At 39.7% G+C, this 27,367-nt stretch overlaps 1 protein-coding gene across 2 annotated transcripts in view; it reads left to right on the forward strand.

The window, feature by feature from the left end:
• Positions 1 to 27,367, forward strand: part of CPNE4 (copine 4) — a 519,044-nt gene that overhangs the window by 16,360 nt on the left and 475,317 nt on the right. The window contains exon 1 of one of the 2 annotated variants that reach the window (XM_055295430.2): positions 690 to 953. The exons of the other annotated variant lie outside the window; for it this stretch is intronic. Coding sequence (XP_055151405.1) covers positions 931 to 953 — 23 coding nt within the window. The 5' untranslated portion in view covers positions 690 to 930. Of the gene's footprint in view, positions 1 to 689; positions 954 to 27,367 lie in introns of those variants that run through there. 2 annotated transcript variants of the gene reach the window in all.

The raw sequence follows: 27,367 nt of genomic DNA on the forward strand, positions 1-27,367 counted from the left end.
GACAACTTGCTTTGCTTCTCCTCAGGAGTACAGGATAGTAGTTTTAAAATATTGTTCATGCCACAGTTCCCTTGGAGAATCTGCTAAAAACTATGGACTCTCTAACCTGAAAAATCAAACCCACATAATTGTGTGCATCTGATTTTGGGGGTTTATGGACATCCCTAAAGCATACACCTTCTTTTCCCATCAAGAACTCCTTCTTGGTCTCAGCAATAGATGTCTTCTATGTGGCAAAATTCTTTTTTAAAAATATATACATTAACAAACACTGTGGCATTTCTGTTAGAGGGAAAAGGGAGCAAATGGGGACGTCTTGGTAGGCTCTTTTTTTAGGATTGCCACAAAGAGTTGTACATTTGCCAAGATTTGGGCATCCAACCTTCCTGTGTTTTCTGGGGGCACACTCTGAGTTGAGCATCTGGGTCTTCAGGGGTGGGTGGAGGAGGAGTGAAGCAGCGCCTCAGGGAGTTGGCAGTGAGGGAGGCATGGCTGTGTGCCAATGAGTATCCTCAAAGATTCTCCCCTGCCCCCACCCCGTGGAGCCTCTGAGCCCTGATTCCCTGATGGGCTTCCCAGGTAGCCGGTGGGCTGAGCATGTCATGTGATGCCTTGTCACTAATAAGAGGAGAAGGCCTCCCACTGTAACTCCTGGTGGAGAGCCAGTGACATCCCAGGGTTTTGCCCAAATATCCTTGAGTTCTACACCCTGAGCCTTGAAATGCAGCTTTTCTGGGGCTGACTTCCCAGGATCAGTGGTGCTGTACTTGCAGGAGATGGTGTTTGCTGGCCAGTGAAGCACCAAATCAGCAGTGAATGTGGTTCACATACGGCTTTATGTAGGTGCATCAGCGAGCCTGGAACTAGGTGCCGGGTGCCCTCTAAGACACCAAGAGCTATTTTGGAAGTAGAAAGGGAACAAGTATAAAAATGGAAGATCCAGAAATACAAGGGTAAGACTTGTCCTTTATTCCTTCTTTTCCTCTTTTCTTCCATTCTCCCTACTCTTCTTTTCATCCTTTCTTCCACTCCTTTTTAATCTTTCCTTCCATTTTCCTTTCCATCCTTCCTTTCTTCTATTCTTCCCTCCTCTTTCTCTTTCTTCCCTTCTTCCATCTTCTCTCACTCCTCCCATTTCGTCTCCACTTTCTTCTCTTTTATCATTTCCTTTAGTCTTTTCTTCCTTTATATCCATCTGCTCTTTCCTTACCGCCTTTCTTCAATTCAACAGACATTTTCAGTTGTTTATTAGGTACTGTTTCTTATTAGCTTGTGTGGAATTTTGATTCCTTTTCCTTCACAACAGGTGTACCTTCTGGCTACCGAGGGACATTTTTGTCCTGCATTACCTTTCCCCAGCTCCTTCTTTCTTCTTTGCTTGCCTTCCTTAGTCATGTGATCGGCTAGCATATATTGAACACCTACCGCATGCAATTTGCTGCCTTAGAGAAAAAAATCTAAAATAGTGATGGACTTCACTCTGAGGAAGGTTAAAATTAAATTTAAGAATTGAGGTACACACATGTGAAAAGGTGATAATAGTGTAATAGCTACATGATGTTACCAAACAGGAATGTGAAATGATGCAAGACAGTGTGAATATGACTGCTAGATGAATGGAGAAGCCTTTTGACTCCTGAGAACGGACCAATTTGTGAGATGGGTGGGTTTGAGAAAGACTTATAGAGAAGGAGTGTAAACTAGGTTTCCAAATAGGATTTTAATATTTAAAAAGGAGAGAAAATTTCAATCCAGGAATTGATGTAAGTAAAAGTGCGGTCGTCTTTATTTTTGTTACCCCAGTTTTTCAAGGTAAAGTTCCAGGGGAACCTGTTTTCCTCTCTCAGGGTTCCTCTGACTTCTTCACTCCCGGACACTGCCACCTCCTCTTCAGTTTCCCCCAAATGCCATTTCTCTTCAGCTGGTGATGGGCTCAGGGGAGCCATCTGGTCTATCTCAGACCCATTCTTGATCAGTAGATTGGTCACTTTATGTTGCAGGCAAAAACCTGCCGACAGTGGAAAGCCAAGTTGAAGAGAGAATGTTGAAATATAAGTCCTAGATCTGTGGTTGAAATTCCAAACTTTAATTTTTGTAAGATCTAGGGTAAGCCAAAGCATGCTTCTGAGGCTAATGGTCTGACATGCTGGATATCTCAGAGAGCCTGGGAGTCAAGAATTTGGTTTGGAATTCCTAGGTTAAGTGGTCTAGTATGATTGAGTTCAATCCAGGGTGTAATACGTGGCATGCTAGTGAATTTTTGCTTTATTTTTATTGCACAGCTCAGGATTGAAAGAATCTTAGAAGTTATCTTGTCTTTTACATGGTCCAATTATATAGTCTGGAAAAGTCTCCCATTTTCTTACTCACTGATACATACATTTATTTAACCTGTATTTTTGGATGTTTTCATAGCAAATATATGGTTATAAGCTGAAACCAATTCAAATCATACAGTTTCAATATCCCCAATCCATGGGGGATATTTTCAGGTGCCTGAGAAGCCCCAATTCTAGGCTTATGTCTGAATCTTTTATGGAAATGACTTGCATAAAATCCAGCTGAGATGCTGTGTTGTCAGCCTAGCTGTAGAAGTTGAAGATTCTGTTTATTCCTTCTGAGGCTGGCATTTCTCTGTGATTGTTCCATTTGATCCCTTCAATGGCTTAGCCTCATCAGCAGCATTGCTTGGGAGATATAGGTTGTTGAGGTCCCCTCTGCTTGTGGCCTTTTGATTTTTGTCCTCGAGTAAAGAAAACAATCCTTTTATCGAATATTTGCCAGCTGCTTAGGATACACATTTCTTAATTGGTACGTTTTGACTGATTACTGAAAAGTTTACATTCCGACATCATATCGTATATGATATATGTGTTGGGTGTGTGTGTGTGTAAGTGTGTTTGTCTAAGGAGTTAGAAGAAAGGACTCTTTCCTTCTAAGGACAGCAGTTGATTCCTAGAATCTATTGGAGCTTTCCCTCCCTCCTTTTATCAGGTGAAACTTGGCTGAAAGGGTTACCTTCTAGCAGAAAGGAAGGGGGAAGATATGCCTGCTGGTAAATGTAAGCCTCACTGTAAGCTCTCCTAGAATGCTGTTGTCAAAAGGAAATTTGGATATTATTTTATTTAACTCTCTATGTTGTAAATAAGAAAAACCTAAACCCAGAGATGTGCAATAATTTGAGCCAAATTATCTTTGCAGCAGATTAAAGATAAACAAGGATCACAGTATAGCTTCTTTGACTCTCTGAAATAATTAGATGCAGAGAATCTTTGTAACCTATTATAAAAAATATGTTAGGCAAAGAATGCAATGATAAATTATATATTTGAGCAGCAGAATAAATCAAACAGTTTTGTTCCATATTTCATTGGAAGTGATTTAACAGAAGTTAAAAAATGTTTTAAAAATAAGAGATAAAACTATTTTTAAGAATACAGAGATATTTTACAAAAATAATAGGACCCATTTAAAAATATTCTTGGTTAAACAAAAGTCAAATTTTTTCCACAAGACTTTCTCCTAACATATAATGACTTTGGAAGTATATAATACTAAAATAATTAAAAGCTATCCTATTGCTCAGAAACATTAAATAACTATTTTTTTGAATGACAGAAGCCAAGAACACAATATATTAAAAGACAATAGAAATATAACCCTCATTATATACACCATGGAATGCAATGAAAACTATAATTAGACTACATTTTCTACTCCCAAATGTCAATTTTAAAAAGAACAAAGAGAGAGATTAAAATAGTGTATAGAATTTAAAACATTTTAACAAAAAAAGAAAAAGGAAAATGGAAATAATCTGGATACTGAGGAGGAAAAAATCAAGTGGTCTAATGAACAAAGTCATAATTTCTAGCCCAAGCTTGGTAGTGCCTCTTTTTCTCCCTCCTCCTTCTCAGGTGACCCTAGCCCTTACCTCAGTCACTAGGAAAGTCAGGATGCTTGTTCCCTGCCCTTCTCAGAAGCAGGATCTTGGAGAGATGAAGAGATGAGGAGTGGGGATGGGAGGAGCATTGGTAGGGAGGAGTAGGCTGGCCCAGGGACCATTTGTTCTACCCATGCCCCCTTAGGGAAGGCTCTGAGAGGGTGCTCCATTCCTGGCTGTAGGCATATTCCCAGGGCCTTCCAGCCTGCAGCTATTGAAGGAGGGGCTTTCTTTACACAGCTGCAGAGATGTCTTCCAAGGCTCTTCACTGGCAGCTGCCATTCTTAGAGCTCAGCTCCCTGTACGAGCCCTCAAGAAAGGGTAACATTCTCTGCATCATGGGAGAGTGGAGCAGGATGAGTTTACTGATAATTATGCACAATTTGGCTGAGCTTCAACTCAGACTTTGTTTTTTTCCCCTGCTCTCAGAGTCACTACTGACAACCCCAAATACTTATTGATCACCTATATTGGTTGCATTATTGTTAGCAGCATTATACAGAAGTTAGGACCACAGGCTCTTGGGCTGGGATGCCTGAGTGCAAATCTAGGATCCACCACCTCTAGCTGCATTGTCTTGGGCAAGTTATATAAACTGTTTGTGTCCCAGTGCCACTATTCGTCAATATGGAATAATAATAATACTAGTTTCCAACTCATAGGTTGTTGTGAGGTTATTAAATGAGAAGGGACTTAAAACATTTTGAATAGTGCCTGGCACTGAATAATTATTCCCAAAATGTTAGCAATTATTATATTATTCTAAAATACTAGGCAAGGGTATAATAATGCGAAGAAGTATAAAATGCCATCTTTGGAGGAATTATGGTCTAATCTGGGGAACTGAACATTTTTTAATTATGAAAAAAGTTGACCTTGGGCTCTGATAATTAGCAATTAAGAGTTGTGATGTCTGAAGATATATCATCACGTCTTCCTGCTGCTGTCTGTTGGTTATGGATGAGCAGAGGTTTCCTGTTTCCCAATAAAGGGTAAAGCATGTAGTCAATGTAATGTCTTCGAGACCCTAGCCCTCTGAGAAATCCTCCTTGTGTTTTATTCACACCTAAAAACAACAACAGCAAAAACAAAATAAAACTTCTGGTTATTCAGGTATAATTCAATGTAATTGCCTAAATAAATACAAGATACATGAATTCTTTTTATTTTTTATTTTTGAGAAGGAGTCTTGCTCTGTCACCCAGGCTGGAGTGCAATGGCCTGATCTTGGTTCACTGCAACCTCCGCCTCTGGGGTCCAAGTAATTCTCCTGCCTCAGCCTCCTGAGTAGCTGGGATTACAGGCATCCACTCCTATGTCTGGCTAATTTTTGTATTTTTAGTAGAGATGGGGTTTCACCATGTTGGCCAGGCTGGTCTCGAACTCCTGATCTCAGCTGATCCACCTGCCTCAGCCCCCCAAAGTGCTGGGATTACAGGCATGAGCCACTGTGCCCAGCCAAGATACATGAATTCTTAAAGATGCCGCTGTTATTAGGACCTTCTCTTTGGTGGTTGTCTTTTTAGTATCCTGAAGAAATGTAAAGGAGACCACCTGACTAGCAGACTCTTGGTTTATTAATGTCATAGTACTCAGACAGATGCCATGGAAGCTAGTGTTTGGATATATCTTAGAATGAAGCATCCATGCTCCAGGTAAGACCCTTTTCTTACTGCATTACATCAGTCTTCTCAGTTTAATTTTCTTGTCAGCTTAATGATGTCAAGGATAGAATTAGAGGAAGGACTTCCCACCGTTGCCATCTTACCTGCTAATTTCTATTTGCCCAGGAGCCTCTTGGTGGCTTTCACATAAGTTGAGCTCAGGTTCTGCCCATCCACGGCCAGTACCACCTAGAGCAAGGATCAGCACACTGTGACCAAGGAGCCAAATATAGTACCACCTTTTTATAAAGAAGGCTAGCTGGGTGCAGTGGCTCACACCTGTAATCCTAGCACTTTGGGAGGCCAAGGTGGTCAGATCACTTGAAGCCAGGAGTTTGAGACCAACCTGGCCAACATGGTGAAACCCCGTCTCTACTAAAATTACAAAAATTAGCCCAGCGTCGTGACACATGCCTGTAATCCTAGCTACTCAGGAGTTTGAGGCGGGAGAATCTCCTAAACCTGGGAGGCAGAGATTGCAGTGAGCGGAGATCGTACCACTGAACTCCAGCCTAGGCGACAGAGCAAGATTGTCTAAAAAAAAAAAAAAAAACAAAAGAAAAAGCAAAAGAAAGCTTTATTGGAATACAAGGGTGTAGACCTATGACTTTATATATTGCCTGTGGCTGCTTTTGTGCTACAATAGCAAAATTGAATAGTTGTGACTGGGACCATATGGGCCCCAAAGCCTAAAAAATGTACTATCTGTCCCTTTATAGAAAAAGTTTGCTGACCTGTGACCTAAAGATTAGACATGCCAGTCCCATAAAGGAACAGAAAGAAGTCTTCCCAAGGCAATACAGGGGGCAGAAATCACCAAGGTTCTACAGAAAGGGAAATTCAGAATATGACAGGATAAGATGAGAGTAATAAGGTTGTCTGTAGAACAAAGGGGATGATGTGTTAACTGAACACTTTTGACACAGCCTCCTGTTGCTTAAGCTGTGGTATATGTTTCTTCTAATCCCAATTGAAATTGTCCCTCATAATATGATTTCATCACAGAAGTCACATGCAGTATTACAGTGGTGAAAAATGTTATGAGTTGCTTTGAAATGAGGTCCCATTCTCTTATAGCTATTCTATGCTGGCTGTTTACAATTTCAGAACAAAACTGTCCTTTGGGATTTGACTTTGCTTTCTTAAATGATGATTCTGAACTAGGCGATTAAGGTTTCCCCTTCCCCAGCTACCAGGGCCTCCTCATTTCTTTGCAGGTACTAGGTTTTTCTGGGCCACCAGCTATGTGTGAAATGTCTCTAAGGAATGTACATGTGGCAATTGTTTGCCATTCCCTTTCCATCATTAAAAGGGCCACAAGGAAAACTTAGCAATAGAGTGTGAAATCCAAGCTTTTTTACAAGGAATCCTGTGCAAGAGCTCAGGAGCTACTTGTTTTCCATTAACTAGTTTTCTACTAGTTAATCCTGTCTGTACAAAGAGGTTGTCAATCTGATTCCAGTTCTCTGCCAACCTGTTTTTGTGATTTTGAGCAAATCTCTTTCTAAAGCACAAGGGGATCTATCTGTGGGCCTGAGCTCTGGGACTCTTCTACTCAGCAGGCTGTTCACTGTGGCTCAGGAGTGCCTCCATCCATGTAGGGCGACTTTGCTAATTTGCACAAAGTCGCCCTATGAGCTAGCAGCAGGCCTATCCCTTCCCATTTCTGAGCTTCAGTTTCACCAGCTAAGAAAAATGGAGGAGATGGTTTCCAAGCTATTTTCTAGCCTTGGAGCTTTAATTTGGAGGTCCTTTGAGACAGTCTGTGCGGGTTGGGTAAGCAGCTCTCTTCATGCTCTGTGGTGCTCCCCTACAGGGGTGCCTTTGAAGCTAGCAGGAAAAGCCATGTGCCAGGAAGTTCTTGGGGCTTGGAAAAAAGGGAGCTCTCGAGTTCCTCTAAGGACAGGACTCTAACAACTAGAGGTAACAGTATTAAGGCAGATATTGGCTATGAAGTGGGAGGAGGGGTGTCAGACCAAAGGCAGATATGGCTATGTCTGGCCTGATTTTGCTCAGCTTTGGACCAATGAAGAGAGTCATGGCACCTCTGACTGCATGCACTGTGAGAACATTTGCCTAAGTATCATGTATCGACAATCTTTTCTCCCTGACCAGACCATCACTAGGGTTATGCCTGGCCACTGAAAATGGGGACCTGGACACAAAAGTGTCCAGATACCCGGACTGAGCAAAGCAACAATAATAAATGTCAATTAGGTGCCCTGTGAGCTGTGAGTACATGATGGTGAGGCTCACACTGCAGGAGTCAAGGAACCCTCTAAAGAAAGAGGCCACGGCTCTGAGCATTCTTGAGATTTCTGTCAAACTCAAGCTAAAATTTCCTCAGATTACTGAAGCATTTGGTAGATTTCTCTTAAAAACCATGTTTTGTTCTTTTTTCCTCCCACTTTGTTGGGCCATAATAATCAGTGCTTAGTTATTTGTAGCTGTGTGTAGAGAGGGTGCCAAATGCTTTCTTGTCATCCCATGTAATTTAAACTTCATGCCAGGTTAGGTGTAGCTGGTTCTGTCTACATTTGGCCAGACAGGAAACTGAGTTTCACTGAAGTTAGGCAATCTGCCCAAGGCCATAGAGCTAGAAAGTTCTGCACCTAAGATTTAAACTCGGAACTTATAGCCAGGTGATAGTACTTTTCAAAGCCGTGCCCCATGCCTCCCTATACTATCTTGAGTGTGGCTAATTTAATTGCTAGTGCAATGAGGCTGCAGGCAAAGAGAGCACTTCCTTATCTGTTTAGAGTTAACATAACCCAAGGGTTCTCAACTTCAGCACGATTGACATTTTGGGCCCTAGAATCATTTGTTGTGGCTATCCTGTGCATTATAGGAAGTTTAGTAGCATCCTTGACCTTTACTTACTTGGTCCTAATAGCAGCTTCCCCATCTTTTCCCAACTCAGTTGTTAACAACTTAAAATATCTCCAGGCTTTGCCAAATACCCGCAGGGGGCAAAATTAGTCCTGAATAAGTGAGAGTTACTTAGGTAACTAAATGTTTACCTGCCATTAAAGAAGAAATCACTGCATACATAATTTTTTTCCACTGGCTCTTCTTTTTCTCCTCTTTTGTACAAAAATTCTGTTATGAATGACTTGGGTCATTCTCCCTGCCTGACTGACATCCTGGAGTGTGTCACTGAAAACCTTCACCTTGCTGGCATCTTCCCAAATTTCTCAGACACCCTCTCTTTGAGCCTGGAGCCTCCTGGGGAAGTATTAAGAGCCAACCAGCTATGAAAACAATGTGCTCTTCCCTGTGCTAAGTGCCTCTTCTTAGGCAGTAAAATGCTTCAGTGGTATGAACATATGGCATCAACATGGCCTCTGAAAACCATGCTGGGTGTTTAACAAGCATGGAGGGATGGGGACAGGCTGTGATGAGCTCTGGAGGCTTATAGAACAGGACCTCCCCTCCCCCAGGAGCAGAGGTTCCTCAGGGATCTTGACTCCACATAGACTAAGGCTTTGTGGGAAAGAGAGCTAGTGCCTTGAAGCTATTGCATTTTGTAATAAAACACCCTGCAGACCCTGAGATCTGCCACAGAGAGAGACAGAGCAGCCATGTGACCCAGTGCCAGCTCTTACCTCTGACTCCAGACAGGCATTCTGCTGAAGTCCACCTTCTATTAGGTAAGAGGATGTGGGCAGCTCCTCAGTGACCCACTGCATTCTGTGTGCACACCCTCCCTCCTGAGGGCAGAGCCCATCAATTTTGAGAGTTCCAGGCCAAAATAAACAGCCTGGACCATTGGTCACAGAGCAGGTGTCAAGGCTGCTCAGCAGCCTGGTTTAATAATCCCAGTATGCAAAAGGCTAGAAGGATCATTGGCATATTTTTCTAGAAAAGTGGACTGCCTGTGAATTTTTATAATAATGCTTAGAGTGAGACATCTCCTTCTTGAGTAATATCATCAGGGTGATGTATTGATAATGAATATTTTTATGGGATTTTTTAAGAAAAAAAACATAAGTTTTTGGAGCTAAATAAAACCGCCAGGAAAAAATCATTAGAAGTTTAGGGAGCTCTTCTTCATAAAAGGATTGTGGGCATATCTGACTGAACCCATATTTGACAGTGTGAAATGTACACATCTGTGCACATTCATGCCCATGTGCGCAAATGTGCACATATACTCTTTTCTTCATATGGAAAGATCATGGGGCTTCTGGCCAGATGAGCCTGTTTAAATTCCAGCTCAGTCACTTCCTGCGTGTAAAGCATGCATGAGTTGCTTAAGGTCTCTGAGCTTGTTTCCTTGTCCTTAAAATAGCAATAATAGCTATATTAGGGCATTGTGATTAAGGTTAGAAGTAATGTATTAGAAGTTGCAAAACATGGAAGGTACTTGATAAACGATATTATTTTTATCAACACAGTATCTTCTTATGAGCCTTAAATAAAACAGATACAAAGTCTGCTCTAGAATTGATATTTTTAGGTTACTCTTCAATAGTTAGGTTGTTGCACCTAATATTTACTCCGTTTCACTCTTGAGACTGGGTGTGGGCATTTTTTTTCATTTTGTATACCTTCATTAAATCCTCATTCAATAAGAAATAATAAGTCATATTCCAAGAAACGGAATTATTCCCATATAACATCTTCAAGACTCCAGCTTTTCATTCATTCCACATTTATTAGCACCTACTGTGTACCAGACACTGATCTAGGGACTGGGAATTCCACAGTGAAAACAGAGACAAAACCCCCTGCTTTCCAGGGGGTTACATGCACAATGTATTCCAGCCACGCCTCCAACAAAGAAATGTGCCATTCAAATTGGAGGTATCCATTGTGAACCAACTTTGTGCCACACTCTGTGCTGATTGCTTAGGGAAGACGGGTGCAGTGATGAACAGAAACCCTGGAATATGGCAATGATGGTGGGTGTGCTGGGTAAGTGACACATGAGCAAGTGACTGTGAGACAGAAAATAGAAAATCATGACAGGTGTCATGGCAATCCAAGAATTGTTTTAGAATAAATTTATGATGAATAATTCATTAAGGCTTACTAAGGAAAGTTGAATACAGTGCTTGGAAACATAGTATGTGAATGTTTTAATGAATGAACTGTTGAATGAAAAAAAAGGGCTGCTGTGTATGGTTGTGCAGGTTTCACATTGCACAACTCCAAGGCATACCATTTAAATTGTGGAGATAGTCAATGTGCAACTTGCATGTGCAGCAACTCTGTCAAACATTTCACACACACGTCTCATTTAATACTTCCAACAATTTAATACTTACATTGTGTTTTCTTCATTTTGCAAGCATGGAGTTGGGGATTCAGTGAGTTTCATAAAGTGAGTCAGTAGGGGTACTCTTAATTGGCATGCACACATATCTGACTCCAGAGTTGCTGCTTGGAGAATAGGAGAAAACAGTCCCTTGAAGATTAAACTTGATAATTTGAGTCACGTCTCATCTTTGAACCAAATGCTTAGGTTTCTGGGATCAAAAAGAAGTGAAGACAGGGAAATGATTACTTTTCCAGATTTTAGGCTTCAAGTCATGAACTCTGGAAGACCCTTGCCCTGTTTTCTGTTACTAGAACAACATCATACTCTTAGCTCTTCTTCCTCATTTCTTCAAGAGAAGAATGGATCATACATTCTGGAAAAATCCACCTGGTAGCGGTGCCGAGCACATCACAGTCACCATTAACAAAAAATAAAGGATAACAGCCCTGGACCAGCAGAAATGAGCAGCTGTCATTGTAGGAGCTTTTATTATAGCAGAGGCTCAGCTTCTCAGCAGGGGAATTACATCCAACTCTGATATGCTGTTTCTTTTAGAACTCATTTTTGATATCATTCCATTCTTGAATCAGCAGCAAATGAGATAATACAATGTCAGGTTGGTGTCTTCTCACATCTAGTTGATTGTGAAATAACAAGTCCTGCTCCACACTGCCCCTTTGCGGTCTGGGCACGTTGTGCCCCATTGTGACCTTGGAAATCCAGTTACTTCTGATTGCTCATTGCTTCTCAAGGCAATTTATTTCTCAATCAACTTTTTAACACAACAGCTCAGCCCAGAGAACAAAAAAAAAATTGAAAGAAAGGTTTATGTCAGGTTAAAGAAATACTGTGGATAACAATGAACACAATTTTAAAGTTTCAGGCAACAGAGGATTTCGAGTTATATGATTTTGGAAGAGGAATGCAGCAGACCTGATTTGGAAACATCTTGCTTGTTATGCTGTAAACTTCTCTCAAAATGTCACAGTCTGTAGATACATAGAGCCTAAGTTGTAAACAGGCTTTGCTTCTTCTATGCTGTTCATTTTTCTTAAGGCAAGTGGGGAAGGAGTAAGAAAGATTTATATTTTCGAGTTATATGCTTGATTTCTTCCCAATGACCCTAAGAGGAAGAAATTATTATCTCAATTTTATTGATGAGGAAACTGAACTCTTCAGAAGTCCTATGGCCCATGATGGTGTGTCCAGGTTCTTCATCTCTGGACTGACTCCTGCATAGCCATGCTTTATCTATGATATCATATATTTTGACAGTCAGCGAGGGGCCACTTTCCTTAAATAGAAGGAGGAACAAGTTCTGTGTTAGTAATGGTAATATTCCCTGCAGGTAAATAAAACAACAACAATAGATTGAGATCAGTGAGTAATTACTCTTTGTCAGACGATGTACTGGATGTTATATTCTCACAGAACTGCAGCAAGGAAGATGCTGTTTTCCTCCCCATTTGACAGCTGATGATGCTGAAGCTCAGAGATGTCAATGACCCCCCAGGGTCATATGGCTGTTAAAAGTACCCTAATCTTTGTAGTAGTATGTTTTGTTTTCTCTGTTAGACTTCAAACTTCCAGGAAGCAAGGACTGTTTCTTATTACAATTCACCCTTGAACATATGGGTTTGAACTGTGAGGGCTTTTAGAAGTGGATTTTTTTTTTTTTCAATTAAATGCAGGATGCAAAACCTGCATATTTGGAGGGCTTTTTTATACGTGGGTTCTAGAGGACCCACTGGGAAACTTGGGTATGTGTGGATTTGGGTATATGTGGGGGTCCTGGAACCAATCTCCTGAAAATACTGGGGAATGACTATAATTTCCTTATTCTGAAAACCCCCTGCAAAGTGGTTTCCCTGTGGTCCTGAATTCTCCCCTCCCTAATCTGTGCTTTTGGTCCCTTCACACATGTTGACCAATCCTGTATAATCAGGTGAACAGATGGAGAAAAAGGATGTGTTAGTAGATTGTTGTCTTCCTTTTGTAAAGTATAGTAGCCTATAGCTATTATATATATATGATAGAAATACAAACATATATATGCATATATATATGTAAAAATGGCACATTCATTGTTGTGTTGTTTTTTGGTGACTGTTAGGATAGGATAGGTCATGCTAACTTGACAGATAATCCCAGTGGCTTAATACAATTGAGTGGCTCTCCAGGGCAATTGCCCTCCAGTATCAGTGGTTCAAGAGACTGCCTTGATCTTTGGCTTTGCCATTTCAAAACAAGGCTTTCTTCATAGTCACCACAGAGAGCAACTGGGTGCTGATTCTGTTTTGCACCTGTCATTGAAGAGCCACATATCAGTTCTGGTCACATCTTATTGGCTGAAATTAGTCACATGGCCCCAGTAGTCCACTAAGAAGGTGGAAAACAGAAATTATCTTTTGTGCCCAGAAGGAGAGAAAAATGGATGTAAGTGAGCTCCAAAAGACTCTATTCTACTGGTGTTGGTTCTTTATTTTTTTTCTACCTCTGAGTCATAGAAAGGATTTGAGGTAATGGCTATACTACCATGAGATTTCTTCAGAATAGCTTCATGGTCTTGCAGTTCCACTGGGAATGTGCTATTACATTCATTTCCAAATGCTTAACCATAGTGGCTCATGTCCAACTCTGGCTATTTGAAATTTCTAGATGTTGGTTATACCAGTAGCTGTACTTTTTTACGGGTAACATATTTCCTGTAAACCATCAGGAATGTTTTAGTTCAGGAAATTGTTTCATTTTCCTTCTTAATACTGTTTCATAGGCTGGCTTAACTTGAGTTCTTACTTTTTTTTAATGTCAGTATGAAAACCATTTTCATCAGATTGTTAAAATCTTCACAATACAATGCTAAGTAAACCTAGCAGAATTTAAAACTATATCCATTATTATCCCAAATTTCTCTGTCTTTCTGAAAATTGTTGTCTGCATCTTTCTGTCTCTGTCTCTCCACACATACATACACACATATGCAGACATACATGCATCCTATACTGGAAATTAATACACCAAAATATTAATATCAGCTATCTCTGAGCTTAAGGGTTATCTTGATTTTCTTCTCTATATGCTTTCCTAAATTCAAAAAATATACTGAAAAATGCACTTTTGTTTTGCTTAGATGTGTTATAATCAGAAGATACATTTTATATAGACATAGATACAGAATGGATTTTTTAAAGTATCTAATTTTTTGTAATTTTCACAGAAGAGAATTAAATGATGCTCATTTTAGATTACCTGCCTGCTTTGTTGCCTTTTTGAAGCCATTCAGAACTTGGAGACAATGCTGACAGAAGGGTGTAGAGAGCAGGATAGGAGGGAGATGCCATTCAGACAGGAGGAGATCATCATTTCCATCATGAAATCCAATTTAATCAGGGTCAGCCAGCCCCTGCATTGCTCTCCCCTTCTACTCTTTCAGGTTAGTTAATTTGGGGGCATCTTCTGATGAATGCCATCTTGCAATTAAAATGCTGATGCTGGCAAGTTTCAGCATCTCAGCTTCCATGGCCCCTAGCTGTCAGCAGCGTTGTCTTTTTAATCAGGATCTATATTGCTCCCTCCTATCAAGTAACTTTTTATTTTCCCAGATCCCAATAAACTTGGACGAAGAAGAGAGACATTAGCTGAATTTTAATTTAATCATCTGCTTCTCAGGAAGCATACTAAAAAGATGGCATTATGATGGTTTGTGTAATATAATTAAAGGACAGTGTGCTTGTTGAGGTCTTATTCCCACTGACTCCTCACCCATTGTAGAGCCAGAGTGAGCAGAAGGTCTGTTACCCAGAAACAAGTGGTGAAGGTGGCTTTTCATAGAAGCAGTAGAGAGAGAACGGCCCTCAGCTGTCAAGGGCATCACACACCTGCTGTCTGAATCATGAGAGGAAGGACATCGGAGGTCTACTAGACTGCTCCTCAGGAATAAATTATCTAGGCAAGGTTCTGGGGTCAGCAGAAGGTGAGTAGGCTGGTGGGGGCTTTGTGGAAAAGCTGATTAGACCTACAGCTTAAAGTCTCTCTGAAAAGAGAGCATCATCTAAAATAGGCTGAGGAGTTGCTCTCGGTGACAAATAACCCTGTCCTCCCTCACTTATCCCCTTAACTTCATAGTTTCCCTATAGAGGCAACCATGATGTCGTCTATGTGATCCATGTCAATTCACATGCATATGAATGTAGTGTGTACATTCAATGCATACGCAAGCCATATCAGCTTATATCTGCCAATGATGAGTAAACAAGCAGATTGTGTCTGCGACAATGTGTTTCATTCAGAACTCACAGTTAATTCATTTAACTCTGTTTTTCTTGTACCCTAAAGTGCATGTGAATCATCTGGAGATCTTAAAATGCAAATTCTGACTCAGTAGGTCTGGAATGGGGCCTGAGATTCTGCATTTCTAGTCAGGTTCCAGGTAATGCTGAGGCTGCTGATCTAAGGACCACACTTTCAGTATTAAGGACTTAACTGACAGCTGTTGTCGTCATTGGGATCATCAGCCTATCAGAAGGGATAGGCTTGGCAAAGCTTGGCTTTTTGATGCATTCTTCTATTTAAATTTTTACTTATTACAAAGGATACTTGTTTAAATCTGCACTTTGATATGTAAATAACTCTTAAAGGAATTGACTCATGGGTTTTTTGTTTTTGTTTTTGATAGCAAGAACAGAAATGTCCAAATGGACACTGTCAACTGATTTTTCTGCAGATGCAGATGTAACAGAAACATGCCTCCTCACATAAATCCTGTGTCATATTTTCACGAACTGCAAGCTTCCTGAGGACAAGTGTCAATGCTTCAGGCAGACAAATGCTTAATAAAGACTTTCTTGTCATTCTCCACATTCTTTTAGTGCTATCTTTTTGAATAAACTTGGGAAAAAAGAAGAAATGTATTTGAGTAAGATGTGGCAAGAAAAATTAGAGAAAATCCTCTGGAACTTCACTGCCTTGTATTCTTGAAATCAGAGTTCAACTCCTTACAAGAGTTTCATAAAAGTGACAAGTCAGCAACACATTAATGAGAGCCTTAGTTCCTGTCACTGGCCTTTTCTTCCTCTGAGGCTTTCTGCCAAGACATGGGTTTAATTTAATATCTCCATGTCTGCAGCAATTGGTCTTTGACCTTTATTATTCTGAATGCCATGGTGTACTATTGAGATGATAAATGGGGCACATAAGAGGAATCAAGTAAGCAGACATGGGGGCTATCACAATAGTGGGTGTGGGTGCCAGAGGTGTTGATAAGATTGGCAGCCTAACAGATTTTTATTAGCTGGCGCTACTGGGTCTGTGATGATATCATCCTTCAGAAAGGAGCCTGGGACTCACTGGGAACAACTTAACCTGGTTAAGGAAAATAAAAGTGTTTGGAAAGGATCATAAATAGGAAAAAAACACAAAACCCTTACGCAGCAGCAGCTGATCTAGGGAAGTTAGGAAAAGAAATTTGGTTGTATATTGGTTACCAGAATTAATGTCAAATGATGTATTACACTGAGCAAAGCTTAAAAAGCTACTGTAATTTGGAGGGACTCAGTGGATATGGATTTTGGCGTTAATTCAGCCCTTTAGTCTCTGGATATTCTCCTTATTTGTGGGGTGGATAGAAAGAGAAAGGCTGAAGGGCTGTCTTTTATTCATCTCATGCACACATGAAGACATCTGTAAGAATTGTTGCTTTGAATCAAATACTCAGTATGAATGGAATTCTTTTTTTCTCCTCTTTCTCTTCATTTTCTCCTTCCTTCCTTCCTTCCTTCCTTCCTTCCTTCCTTCCCTTTCTTTTCTTTTCTTTCTTTCTTTCTTTTCTTTCTTTCTTTCTTTCTTTCTTTCTTTCTTTCTTTCTTTCTTTCTTTCTTTCTTTCTTTCTTTCTTTCTTTCTTTGTCTCTCTCTCTGAGAATTACAAGACTCCTGGCATTTCTTACGGTCCATAAGAGCAGGCTTTGAGTTTCTTTGTGATGCAATTCTATGGTCCATTTGTAGCCAGCCAGATTTCCTTTATCATTTCATTTGTCATGTATTGATTGAAACAGCAACCTTGCTGACATTATCTACTCATCATACTTGGATAAGAGTTATTCTTTGCCCCTTCATGGAAGTGTTTTATTTTGGTTCTTCTGAATTAAGATTACTCATAATCCTCATCTGTTCAAATCAAGTAATCTTTTGGTTGACCTAGCTGACCTTCTATTCTCTAGCCAGCAAACTAAATCATTTGTTAGTCAGGACTTCCTTTAATTTGCCTTGCTCTTTTGATCAGTGATAATATTCAGATCCTTCTCCTTTTCCGTCCTTGTAACTCTTGCATCTACAATATGAAGAGTAGAGAGACCAAAACTGGACATTAAAACAACTTAAACAACTTTGTTTTGACATAGTCATGACTGGTTTTGTTGAGGGCTTGTTCTTAGTGGATCTAGGCAAGCTTCTTAACATTTCTGTGCCTTAGTTTTCTCATCTGTAAAATGTGGTTGATTCTAGTACACAGCCCACACTTTTGATGGTTGTGGATATTAAGTGAGATATAATGTATTATCCATTTTCCTTCCTTTTTTTTTTTTTTTTTAAGAAACAGGGTCTCCATTGCTCAGGCTGAAGGGCAATGGCGTGATGATAGTGCATTGTATTATTCATTTTTTGATATCTCTTTAATGTATTTAAAATGCTACTGTTTTAAGACTTTTGTAGTTGTTTATTGTGTCTGCCTACAATGCTTTTCTCGTGATACCCAAATTGTCAGCTCTCTAATTCCTTTGGGTTTTTTACCCAAGAATTTCCTTCTCAATGAGAATTTCCCTTTTCTAAAATTTTATCTCTTCCTTAACACTTTATGGCCTTCTTCCTTGCTTTATTGTTTGTCCTTAACTCTTACTAGTATCTAATAAATTTTATATTTTATTTATTTATTATTTATTTTATTATTTATTGTTTATTGACTGCTTACTTCCTCTCCCCATGAGTAGATCATGAGGTCAAGAAATTTTGTGCTCTGTTTTATCCCTCGCACCTGGGGATAACATAAATATTTGTTACATTAATGCAATGTGCTTAGCACAGCTTAGCACATAGTAAGTACTTGTTAAGCACCACATTGTGACTGGGAGAACTTATAACACCTTCCTTCCATTTAGTATCAAAATTCTATAGCTGAATCCAACTATATCTATTTTTCTGGGCCCACTCAGCATTATTCTTGACAGTGTCTTCCTTCCTTAAATCCCATTTTTATGATAGCATTATCTTTTTATCTATCCTATCTTGTTCTCTGATTAGTTCATATGAGTCCGTCCAATCTTCCCAACTATTTTTGCAAGCTTCTTGTTAGCAGGAATAAATGACTCAGACTTTTTTTTTTTTTTTTTGCCCATTTCCTTCAGTATAGGGGCACAGTGGATGTACATTGAATTTGTTGCTAAGTCAATCTGCATCAAGAAAATGTTAAATGACTGCAGGATTTATCATTTAATTAACTAGAAGCCATTTTTAATGAAAAACATGCTAGTAAAATGCATTTACCTTTGTGAATTATTTGCCCAGTGCTTATCTCCATCACATTAGTATGCTCTAGCTGCACTAGCCTTCTTTTCTTTTCCAAAGTTTTACTATGAAAAAAATTTAAATGTGAAAAGTTTAAAGGATTTTACAGCAATCCTTTAAACCAGTGCCAGTTCTACCACTAAAATTTTAAATCAATTGCCTTATCAGATCATATATCTCTCCATCTACCCACCCTGTTATCTATTAATCCATCATATATTTTGGTGCATTTCAAAGCAAATTGCAGACATCAATACATTTCTCCTTAATTACATCAGCATATATTGAAATAAAGCTTAGTATTGCAACAATCTTTCTGATTCTTTTCCAGCATAGAATTATTTTGCCTGTTTTAGAACTTCATATAAATGGAAACATATAGTATGTACTCTCTTTTGCATAAGGCTCATTCACTAAATAGTATTCTCGAGATTCATCTATGTTACTGCATGCTTATTCCTTTTAATTGCTAGATTGTATTCCATGGCATGAATGATCCCCGGTTAGTTTGTCCTTGCACCAGTTGATGGATATTATAAATAAGGTTGCTATTCATATACATTTGTGTACAAAGACGATCTTTTTTTTTTTTTTTTTACCTTGGGTAAATACCTATAATTGAGATTTCTGAGTCAGAGAGTGCACTGCCCTTCCTTTTTTTCCTCAAACATACCAAACTTTTCCCTGCATTACACTACTCTGCACTAGCTCTTTCTTTTGTCTGGAATGCTATTCTCTGTGTATGAAATACTATTGCCCCTTATTATCCTGTAACTGCCTCTTTCATGCCCCTCAAATCTTAGCCTCCCCTGCCCACCCATTCTAAAGTAATCACAGTCCCTCTTAAGCATGTGACTCTATGTTAATTAGCTGCATAGCATTTCTCATCATCTGGCAATTTTGTTTTCACTCATTATAATATAAGCTAGAGATAGGACCTGTCTACTACTGTCGCTCCACAATACAAAATGGTATACAGTACCTAGTTTTAAACAGCCTAGACTATTCTGTGGTGAAAAACAGCATAATATGTAGTAGGTACTCAATAATCATTGGATAAGGAAGCAAATAAAGAATGAACAAATAAAATCTCGATGGCTAAAACCTTACCCATCTTTTTCATTTCTGTATCCTCAGTACCCAACACTAGTAAATGCCCACTATGAATTTGATAGGTGAATAAATAGAACAGTTTCTCCGTGGGTCAGAAACACTTAAGAAAATGCAACTGTGAAAAACGTTTTCTTTCCTGTCTTGTCATACAAAGGCAGTTAATCCAATTCCTCAAACACATTCAATACCTGGGTTAAAATAGGTCACAGCTGGGGATTCGCAGCATCCATCCTACATGGCTTGATGTTCAGAGAGAAATTGCTAGAGGCAAACTGGAAAACACATTTTTAAGCTTATGTAAATAGACTGGCTCATTAATCTGCTGTTTAGTGGTGCTAAGATGTATTCCTGTAGATTTGTTTTCTGGTAGTCATTCTAATTAAGGAGGTAAGGTTGAAGGAAGAAACACTTACCTTACAGGATAGTTAGTACACACGTGGGATCAGCAATTGGCCATGGTTTTCTTGTCTTGCTCATGGATTGTTATCCAGGATGCCTGCAGCTGCATCATCAGGGGATCATTGAGGTTCAAGGGTAGGAAACTTTAGCATTTTTATGCCTTTAAAATTCCTGGTGTGGTAGAGAGGGACAAGAGAGAAAGAATGTCTCATGATATCTACATCCAGGTCCTTCCTTTCTCAATCTAGCTAGATGCTATGGTTTGAATCTGTCCCCCAAAGTTCATGTGTTGGAAACTTAATCCCCAATGCAACAGTGTTGGGAGGTGGGGCCTAATAAGAGGTGATTAAGTCATAACGGCTCTGCCCTCTTCAATGGATCAATGTCATTATCATGGAAGCAGGCAATTATAAGAGAGTTCAGCCCATATGAAACAGCATTTTCATTATACCACTCTCCTACTCAAAAACTTTCTACCTTTCTCTGCTGCTGCTTGCAAGATCTTGTTAACATTGCGGCCTGGCATTCAAGTACCTGCCAAATCTGGCCACTTTATTGCCATCAATCTAAGTTTTAAATGTTCGTACCTGTGACCATGCTGAGCATTCCACCTAAAATGGCTTTCCCATTGCTATAAAAATGTTCTCCATATTGCACCTAATAAAAGAAGCTCTGGTTCTTGACTACAATAAAAGATATGAGGCTGCACATTAGTTACATTAATACTACCAATGGATTTGTGAACCTACTCTTATCTGTAAAATATATCTCTTTTTCTCTCTTCTAGGCCAGCCCTTTCATTTTATTCACATAAATAAAAATGAGGAACAGAGAAACTTATGGGCTTGATCAACATCACATAGCTTCCAGATAGCAGAGCCAGGACTAAGGAAAATTAACTGAATATTAGATACTGAATCCTTAAGTAGACCATTTCTCAGGAGTCCCCTTTCTTGTTGCTGCTTGTAGCATTAACCGTCTTCAGCTGTGTGAAGACCAGTCTCTACAATGGGGAGGAGATGGAACTATTTGGGCTGAAGCTGGCCTGCAAAATTTGTTTCTGTGTTTAGGATAACAGTAGCTGTTGGAATGACTGAAAATTTAATTCTGGAGTGGTCTGCCCTTTCCATTATTGGTTACAAATAGACTTTTAATATCCTGGGAACTATTTTTTTTTGTCAGGCAATTTAGAAAGTTGCAGAGATGCTGTAATCTATGGGCCTTTATATGACTATAGGTTATATCAAAACCATGGTGGAGAGAGGGATTTTTACTATACCTGAGTTAGGGAGAGGTGTTTCCAGTAATAATGCAAGTGCTAGCACTTATATGGCTCCTCCACTCCAGGCCTATTTTTATATTATTATTTCCATGTAAGAGTTCTCGGTGTTGTCCAGTTATTCTCATTGGTATGTAGGTCCTCATAATTCTTAAAGCAGATGTTCTGTACATTTTGGACTGTTTCAAAAATGCTGGTGCAAACTTTCTAGGTCTCTTGAAACTCTGGACTGTTCTATTTCTGGAAAGAAAGGCTCTTTTTCAAAGCGATATGGCCATTCCATCATTATCCTCTCCTAACTCAGAAATCAGAACATGCCGTACAGGACTATGACAGTGAAATCCCATGAGCCTGAGGATTCCACAGACACTATAGACCTATGCTCTAGCTCATAACCTGCCAGGAGAATCCGATCCAATCACATCTGGACTTTGCAACTAGATGATATCTAAGTGGAGGGACCAGATGAGTGCTGGACTGCATTAAGTACCGTCACTGCTGCTCCCCTAGGCTTGGTGGTGTGAGGATTTTCTTCTGTTCCTATTGTGGGCTCTCTCTCCCCTCTCTTTTTTTATTACTTTCTCCATTTTACTCTGACATTATTGAGTGTCTCCTTCTAGTTCTCATCTTTCTCTGCCTTCACTGTGGGCAATGACTCTTTTCCCTCCTACTTGTTGAATTTTGCATCTCCAGCTTTTCTGCCTTCCTGCCTGAGTTCACTTTATTTTTAATAGAATTTCTCCCCTGGTTCTCTTCTTTCTCCTCCTACTCTCCATGTTCTTCCACAATCCCCTAGCTATAAATTACCCAAGGCATCCAACCTTTTGCTCTCATGGAGAAATGAATAATTAAATCTCCAAAGGAAGACACGTGGATTAAATCAGGCACTTAATTTCTTCAAAACACAGAGAGCATCTTATAGTGTCCTGTGCAAATGGATGAGTCACGGCCAATTACTTCAAGAGGGAAGAGAGCTGAGGTTTGGCTTGATCAACAGCATATTTTTTTTAATGGAGTGTGCTAATGAATGTCAGATATTGCACAGGAATGACACTTCCAAATTCAGCAGCATGAGCCATGGAGTCCTAACTGTGATGCATATGATAGAGTTTACTGACTAAGAGGTGTTGGTCATTTCTTTGATATAATGAAATACTGCAAGTTTTGAACTCTTCCTTGCTAAATATGCTGCAGTGGCAATTCATTTGTGAGAAATCATCTGGTTGACAAACCAGGGAATAGAGATTCTCTTAGGGACCACATCGAGGTAATAGACTTGTGAGACTTGAGTAGTAAGTGCTCAGAAAGCAGTCAACATGTTCCATGTAGATGATTTCTCAGGAATAGGTAGTCCATGAAGAAGGTTGGGAAGATTCCCATGATGTCAACTGCTAGGCAGTTGCCAAGCTAAATGAGTCCCTCTGGCTTTCCTCATTTTACTGGTTTTCAGGCTTTCCAAAGACTGGCTGGTTTCCTTTCAGAGTGGTCTCATTTCATGGTATCTTTTCTCACACTGAGGCATCTTGCTCAGGTAGTGGCCAAGTAAGTGCAGGTGTCAGGATCTGCTGTCATGGTTGGATGCAATGTTTTGTGAATGGAGTTCCTGAAGAAAAGTGAAGAAGCATTATAAAGTTGGATATTAGGGAGCAAAAGGCCTCCACAGAACCTTGAAGGGGGGTTATCATTTAGAGACACATGAGAAAAGTCCTGGATACTGGATTTAGAAAGAATAAACATACACAAACTTAAAGAGATAATGATAATATTATAGAAATATCTAAGTCCTAGCTCAACCCATGAAATAGCTATGTGTTGGAACTTCCTTAAATGAACAGGTGTGTGAGTGTGTGAGTGTGTGTGTATTTGTGTGTATGAATTCTGATTTGAGAACAGATAAAATTAAAACTCTGCGGCTGGGTGTGGTGGCTCATGCCAGCATTTTGGGAGGCAGGGGTTGGAGGATCGCTTGAGCCCAGGAGTTTGGGACCAGCCTCGGCAACATAGCACGATCCTCTCTCTACAAAAACAAACAACAAGACCCTTTATGTTACCTCCTAGAGGTAGGAGTCAAGGAAGAGAGGCACCTTAAAAGTTGAACAGGAAAGAAAGCAATACATTTTTATTAAAAAATTGTTTGGCATAGCAAGGATTCAAGACCCTGTCTCTAAAAAGAAAAAAGTATTTGGAAGCATATGCTTTTGGTTACTTCTGTTTTAACATTGATTAAATGTTTTCTGTACAAGTGACAGTCTCATTATAGAAAAGGTTTTTAAAAATCTGTTTTATCCATCTCCCCAGTGTATATGCTACTCTAAAAGTTTACGTCCTTTGGGAGGAGTAGGTGCTATTTTAAGCTAATTTGCTTTAATGTATTCAGACCTTACAGATGGCTTTAGGGCCCAGTACATAGGGTTCTCCCAAAGAAATACACAAACCTTCAAAAGAATTTAATTAATTTACATTACCTGAACTTTGAAGGGCTGGAAGTGAAAAATCACACTAACATTGCACTTCTCAGACTTTAATGTGCATATAAATTGAATTGCCTGGAGAATTTGTTAAAATGCAGATTCTCCTTCAGCAGGTCTCGAGCAGCTGCCAGATGGTGCAGCTGCTGCTGCTGGTCCATGAACCTTACTCTGAGAAGCAAGAAGCTGACATTTCAAAGTATAATTTCATTGTACTTGAAGTTTGGGGTTATCTTTAATTTTTCTTACATAAGTTTATATTTTACAAAATATAACTACAAAACTCACCTTACTGATACTTTTGGTTGGAACTGCATTGATTCTACACAATATTAAATCTTCCAATCCATGAAGTTGAGTCATACATCTTCATTTGTTTAGCTCTTTAATTTTTCTCAGTAGTTTTTACAGCATATGAATTTTGTACATATCTTGCTAGATGTAGACTTTCATCTTTCATGCTGATCTAGATTTTACCTAGATTTAGATTTTACATTTTTAGTGCCATTATAAATAGTACTTTTGCAAAATGCAAATTTTCCATTCCATAGCTAATATATAGAAATGTCATTGATTTTTGTATACTGTCTTTCTACAATGCGACTTTGCTAAGCTCACTTAGTTCTAATGGCCTTTTTGTAGACTTCTAGGATTTTCTATGTAAATAATCATTTTATTTGAGGACAGAGACAGCATTGTTTCTTCCTAATTTGTATGTCTTTTTCTTGTATTTTTGCACTAATAAAGATCTCTAGTCTGATATTGAATGGGACTGTCTTACTGGTTCTTTTAAAGCTTGGGATATTATTCCAAGCAATAATTAGAGAAATGTAAATTTAGTGTCTTAAGTTGAGAGCATTACCTATTAACACATCTTTGAGTATTTTTTATTCATAGTTACAATGGTGCAAAAGAGAATTTTTCCTGTGGGTTAGAAAACTTTCTAGAGCTCATCTTCTACCAAGGGCTTTGATTCTGCTTCTGCTGCACTTTAGGACGTTGGTCTTATGCAGAACCCATGTTTTCACAGACAAAGTCTTGAAAGTGAATGCAAGAACTTTAGTTTCTAAAGCTATGCTTTTTTTTTGCCACTCCTGCACACAAAATCAGGGTGTTTTCTGCTTGGGTGACCCAGACTTGAATAGTTTTAAGTAATCATATTTCTTCATGATCATCTTCTGCTTTTTCAAAAGAATGCTAGTCATGAAATTAAGATTACAAGTTTCCTGTGTCCTCTTTAAATGTCCTGAACCTGGACAGCATTTATCAATCTACTTCATATAGCAAAAGAATACATCAAAATATTCTTCTTTTTGAATGTTAGTACCACTTGTGATACTTTCATGAGTGAAGTGACATAGAACAGAACAATTTTTTATGGACCTAACTCCTTTTTGCAAGGTAATGCAATTCTTCATTCTCTAGGTCTGCTGAAAAGCAAAAGTTTGCTGAAAAGCAAATCATGTGCCTTATCCTCCATTATCTCTTCAACCTCCATTATCTTTGTATTAGTCCATTCTCATGCTGCTAATAAAGACATACCCAAGACTGGGTAATTTATAAAGGAAAGAGGTTTAATTGACTCACAATTCAGTGTGGCTAAGGAGGCCTCAGGAAACTTACAATCATGGCAGAAGGGGAAGCAAATGTGTCCTTTACATAGCAGCAGGTAGTAGAAGTTTTGAGCAAAGAAGGAAAAGCCTCTTATAAAGCCTTTAGATTTCGTGAGAACTCACTATCACTAGAATGGCATGGGAGTAACTGCCTCCATGATGAAATTACCTCCCACCAGGTCCCTCCCACAACACATGGGGATTATGGGAACTACAATTTAAGATGAGATTTGTGTGGGAACACAGCCAAACCATATCATTCTGCCTCTGGTCCCTCCCAAATCTTATGTCCTCACATTTCAAAACACAATCATGCCTTTCCAACAGTCCCCCATGTGTTAGCTCATTCCAGCATTAACCCAAAAGTTCAAGTCCAAAGTCTCATCTGAGACAAGGCAAATCCCTTCCACCTATGAGCCTGTAAAACTAAAAGCAAGTTAGTTACTTCCTAGATACAATGGGGATACAAGCATTGGAACCATTCCAAATGGGAGGAATTGGCTAAAACAAAGGGGCTACCAGCCCCATTCAAGTCCAAAATCCAATAGGGCAGTCATTAACCTTAAAGTTCTGAAATGATCCCCTTTGACCCCATGTCTTACATACAGGTCATACTAAGGCAAGAGATGGGCTCCCACAGCCTTGGGAAGCTCTGTCCCTGTGGCTTTGCAAGGTACAGCTCCCTTCCAGCTGCTTTCACAGCTTGTATGTCTGAGGCTTTTCCAGCTGCATGGTAAAAGCTGTCAGTGGATCTACCATTCTGGGGTCCTGATGATGGTGGCCCTCTTCTCACAGCTCCACTAGGCAGAGCCCCAGTGAAGACTCAGTGTAGGGATTCCAATCCCACATTTCCCTTCCTCACTATTGTAGCAGAAGTTCTCCATGAGGGCTCCACTCCTGCAGGAAGCTTCTGCCTAGACATCCAGGCATTTCCATACCTCCTTTGAAATCTAGGTGGAGGTTTCCAATTCTTGTCTTCTGTGCACCTACAGGACAAACACCATGTGGAAGCTGTGAAGGCTTGGCACTTTCATCCTCTGAAGCCACAGCCTGAGCTGTACCTTGGCCCATTTTAGCCATAGCTGGAGTTGAAGCAGCTTGAACATGGCAGGGTACCATGTCCTGAGGCTGCACAGAGCAGGGGTCCCAGCCTAGGAAACCATTTTTCCCTCCTAGACCTCTGGACCTGTAGTGGGAGGGGTTGCCATGAAGGTCTCTGACATGCCCTGGAGACATTTTCCCCATTTTCTTGGTGATTACTTACTCAAATTTCTCCAGTGGGCTTGAATTTCTCCACAGAAAATGGATTTTTCTTTTCTATCGCATTGTCAGGTTGCAAATCTTCCAAACTTTTATGTTCTGCTTTCTCTCGAATGCTCTGACACTTAGAAATTTCTTCCACTAGATATCGTAATCATTTCTCTCAAGTTCAAAGTTCCACAGATCTCTAGGGCAAGGCAAATGCTGCCAGTCTCTTTGCTAAAGCATAGAAAGAGTCACCTATGCTCCAGTTCCCAACAGTTCCTTATGTCCATTTTAGACCACCTTAGCCTGGATTTCATTGTCCATATCATTATCAGCATTTTGGTTGAAACCAGTCAACAAGTCTCTAGGAAGTTCCAAACTTTCCCACATTTTTATGTCCTCTTCTGAGCCCTCCAAACTCTTCCAACCTCTGCCTGTTACCCAGTTCCAAAGTTGCTTCCACATTTTCAGGTATCTTTATAGCTATGCCCTACTCATTTGGTACCAATTTACTGTATTAGTCCATTCTCAAACTGCTAGTAAAGACATACCAGAGACTGGGTAATTTATAAAGGAAAGAGGTTTAATTGACTCACAGTTCAGCAAGGGGAAGAAGGCCTCAGGAAACACAATCATGGTGGAAGGGGAAGCAAACATGTTTTTCTTCACATGGTAGCAGAGAGGAGAAGTGCCAAACAAAGGGGGAAAAGCCCCTTATAAAACCATCAGATCTTGTGAGAATTCACTGTCACAAGAAAAGCATGGGAGTAACTTCCCCCATGATTCAGTTACCTCCCACCAGGTCCCTCCCATGACACATGGGGA

This window comes from Symphalangus syndactylus, chromosome 10, assembly GCF_028878055.3.
Source record: "Symphalangus syndactylus isolate Jambi chromosome 10, NHGRI_mSymSyn1-v2.1_pri, whole genome shotgun sequence".
NCBI lineage: Eukaryota > Metazoa > Chordata > Mammalia > Primates > Hylobatidae > Symphalangus > Symphalangus syndactylus.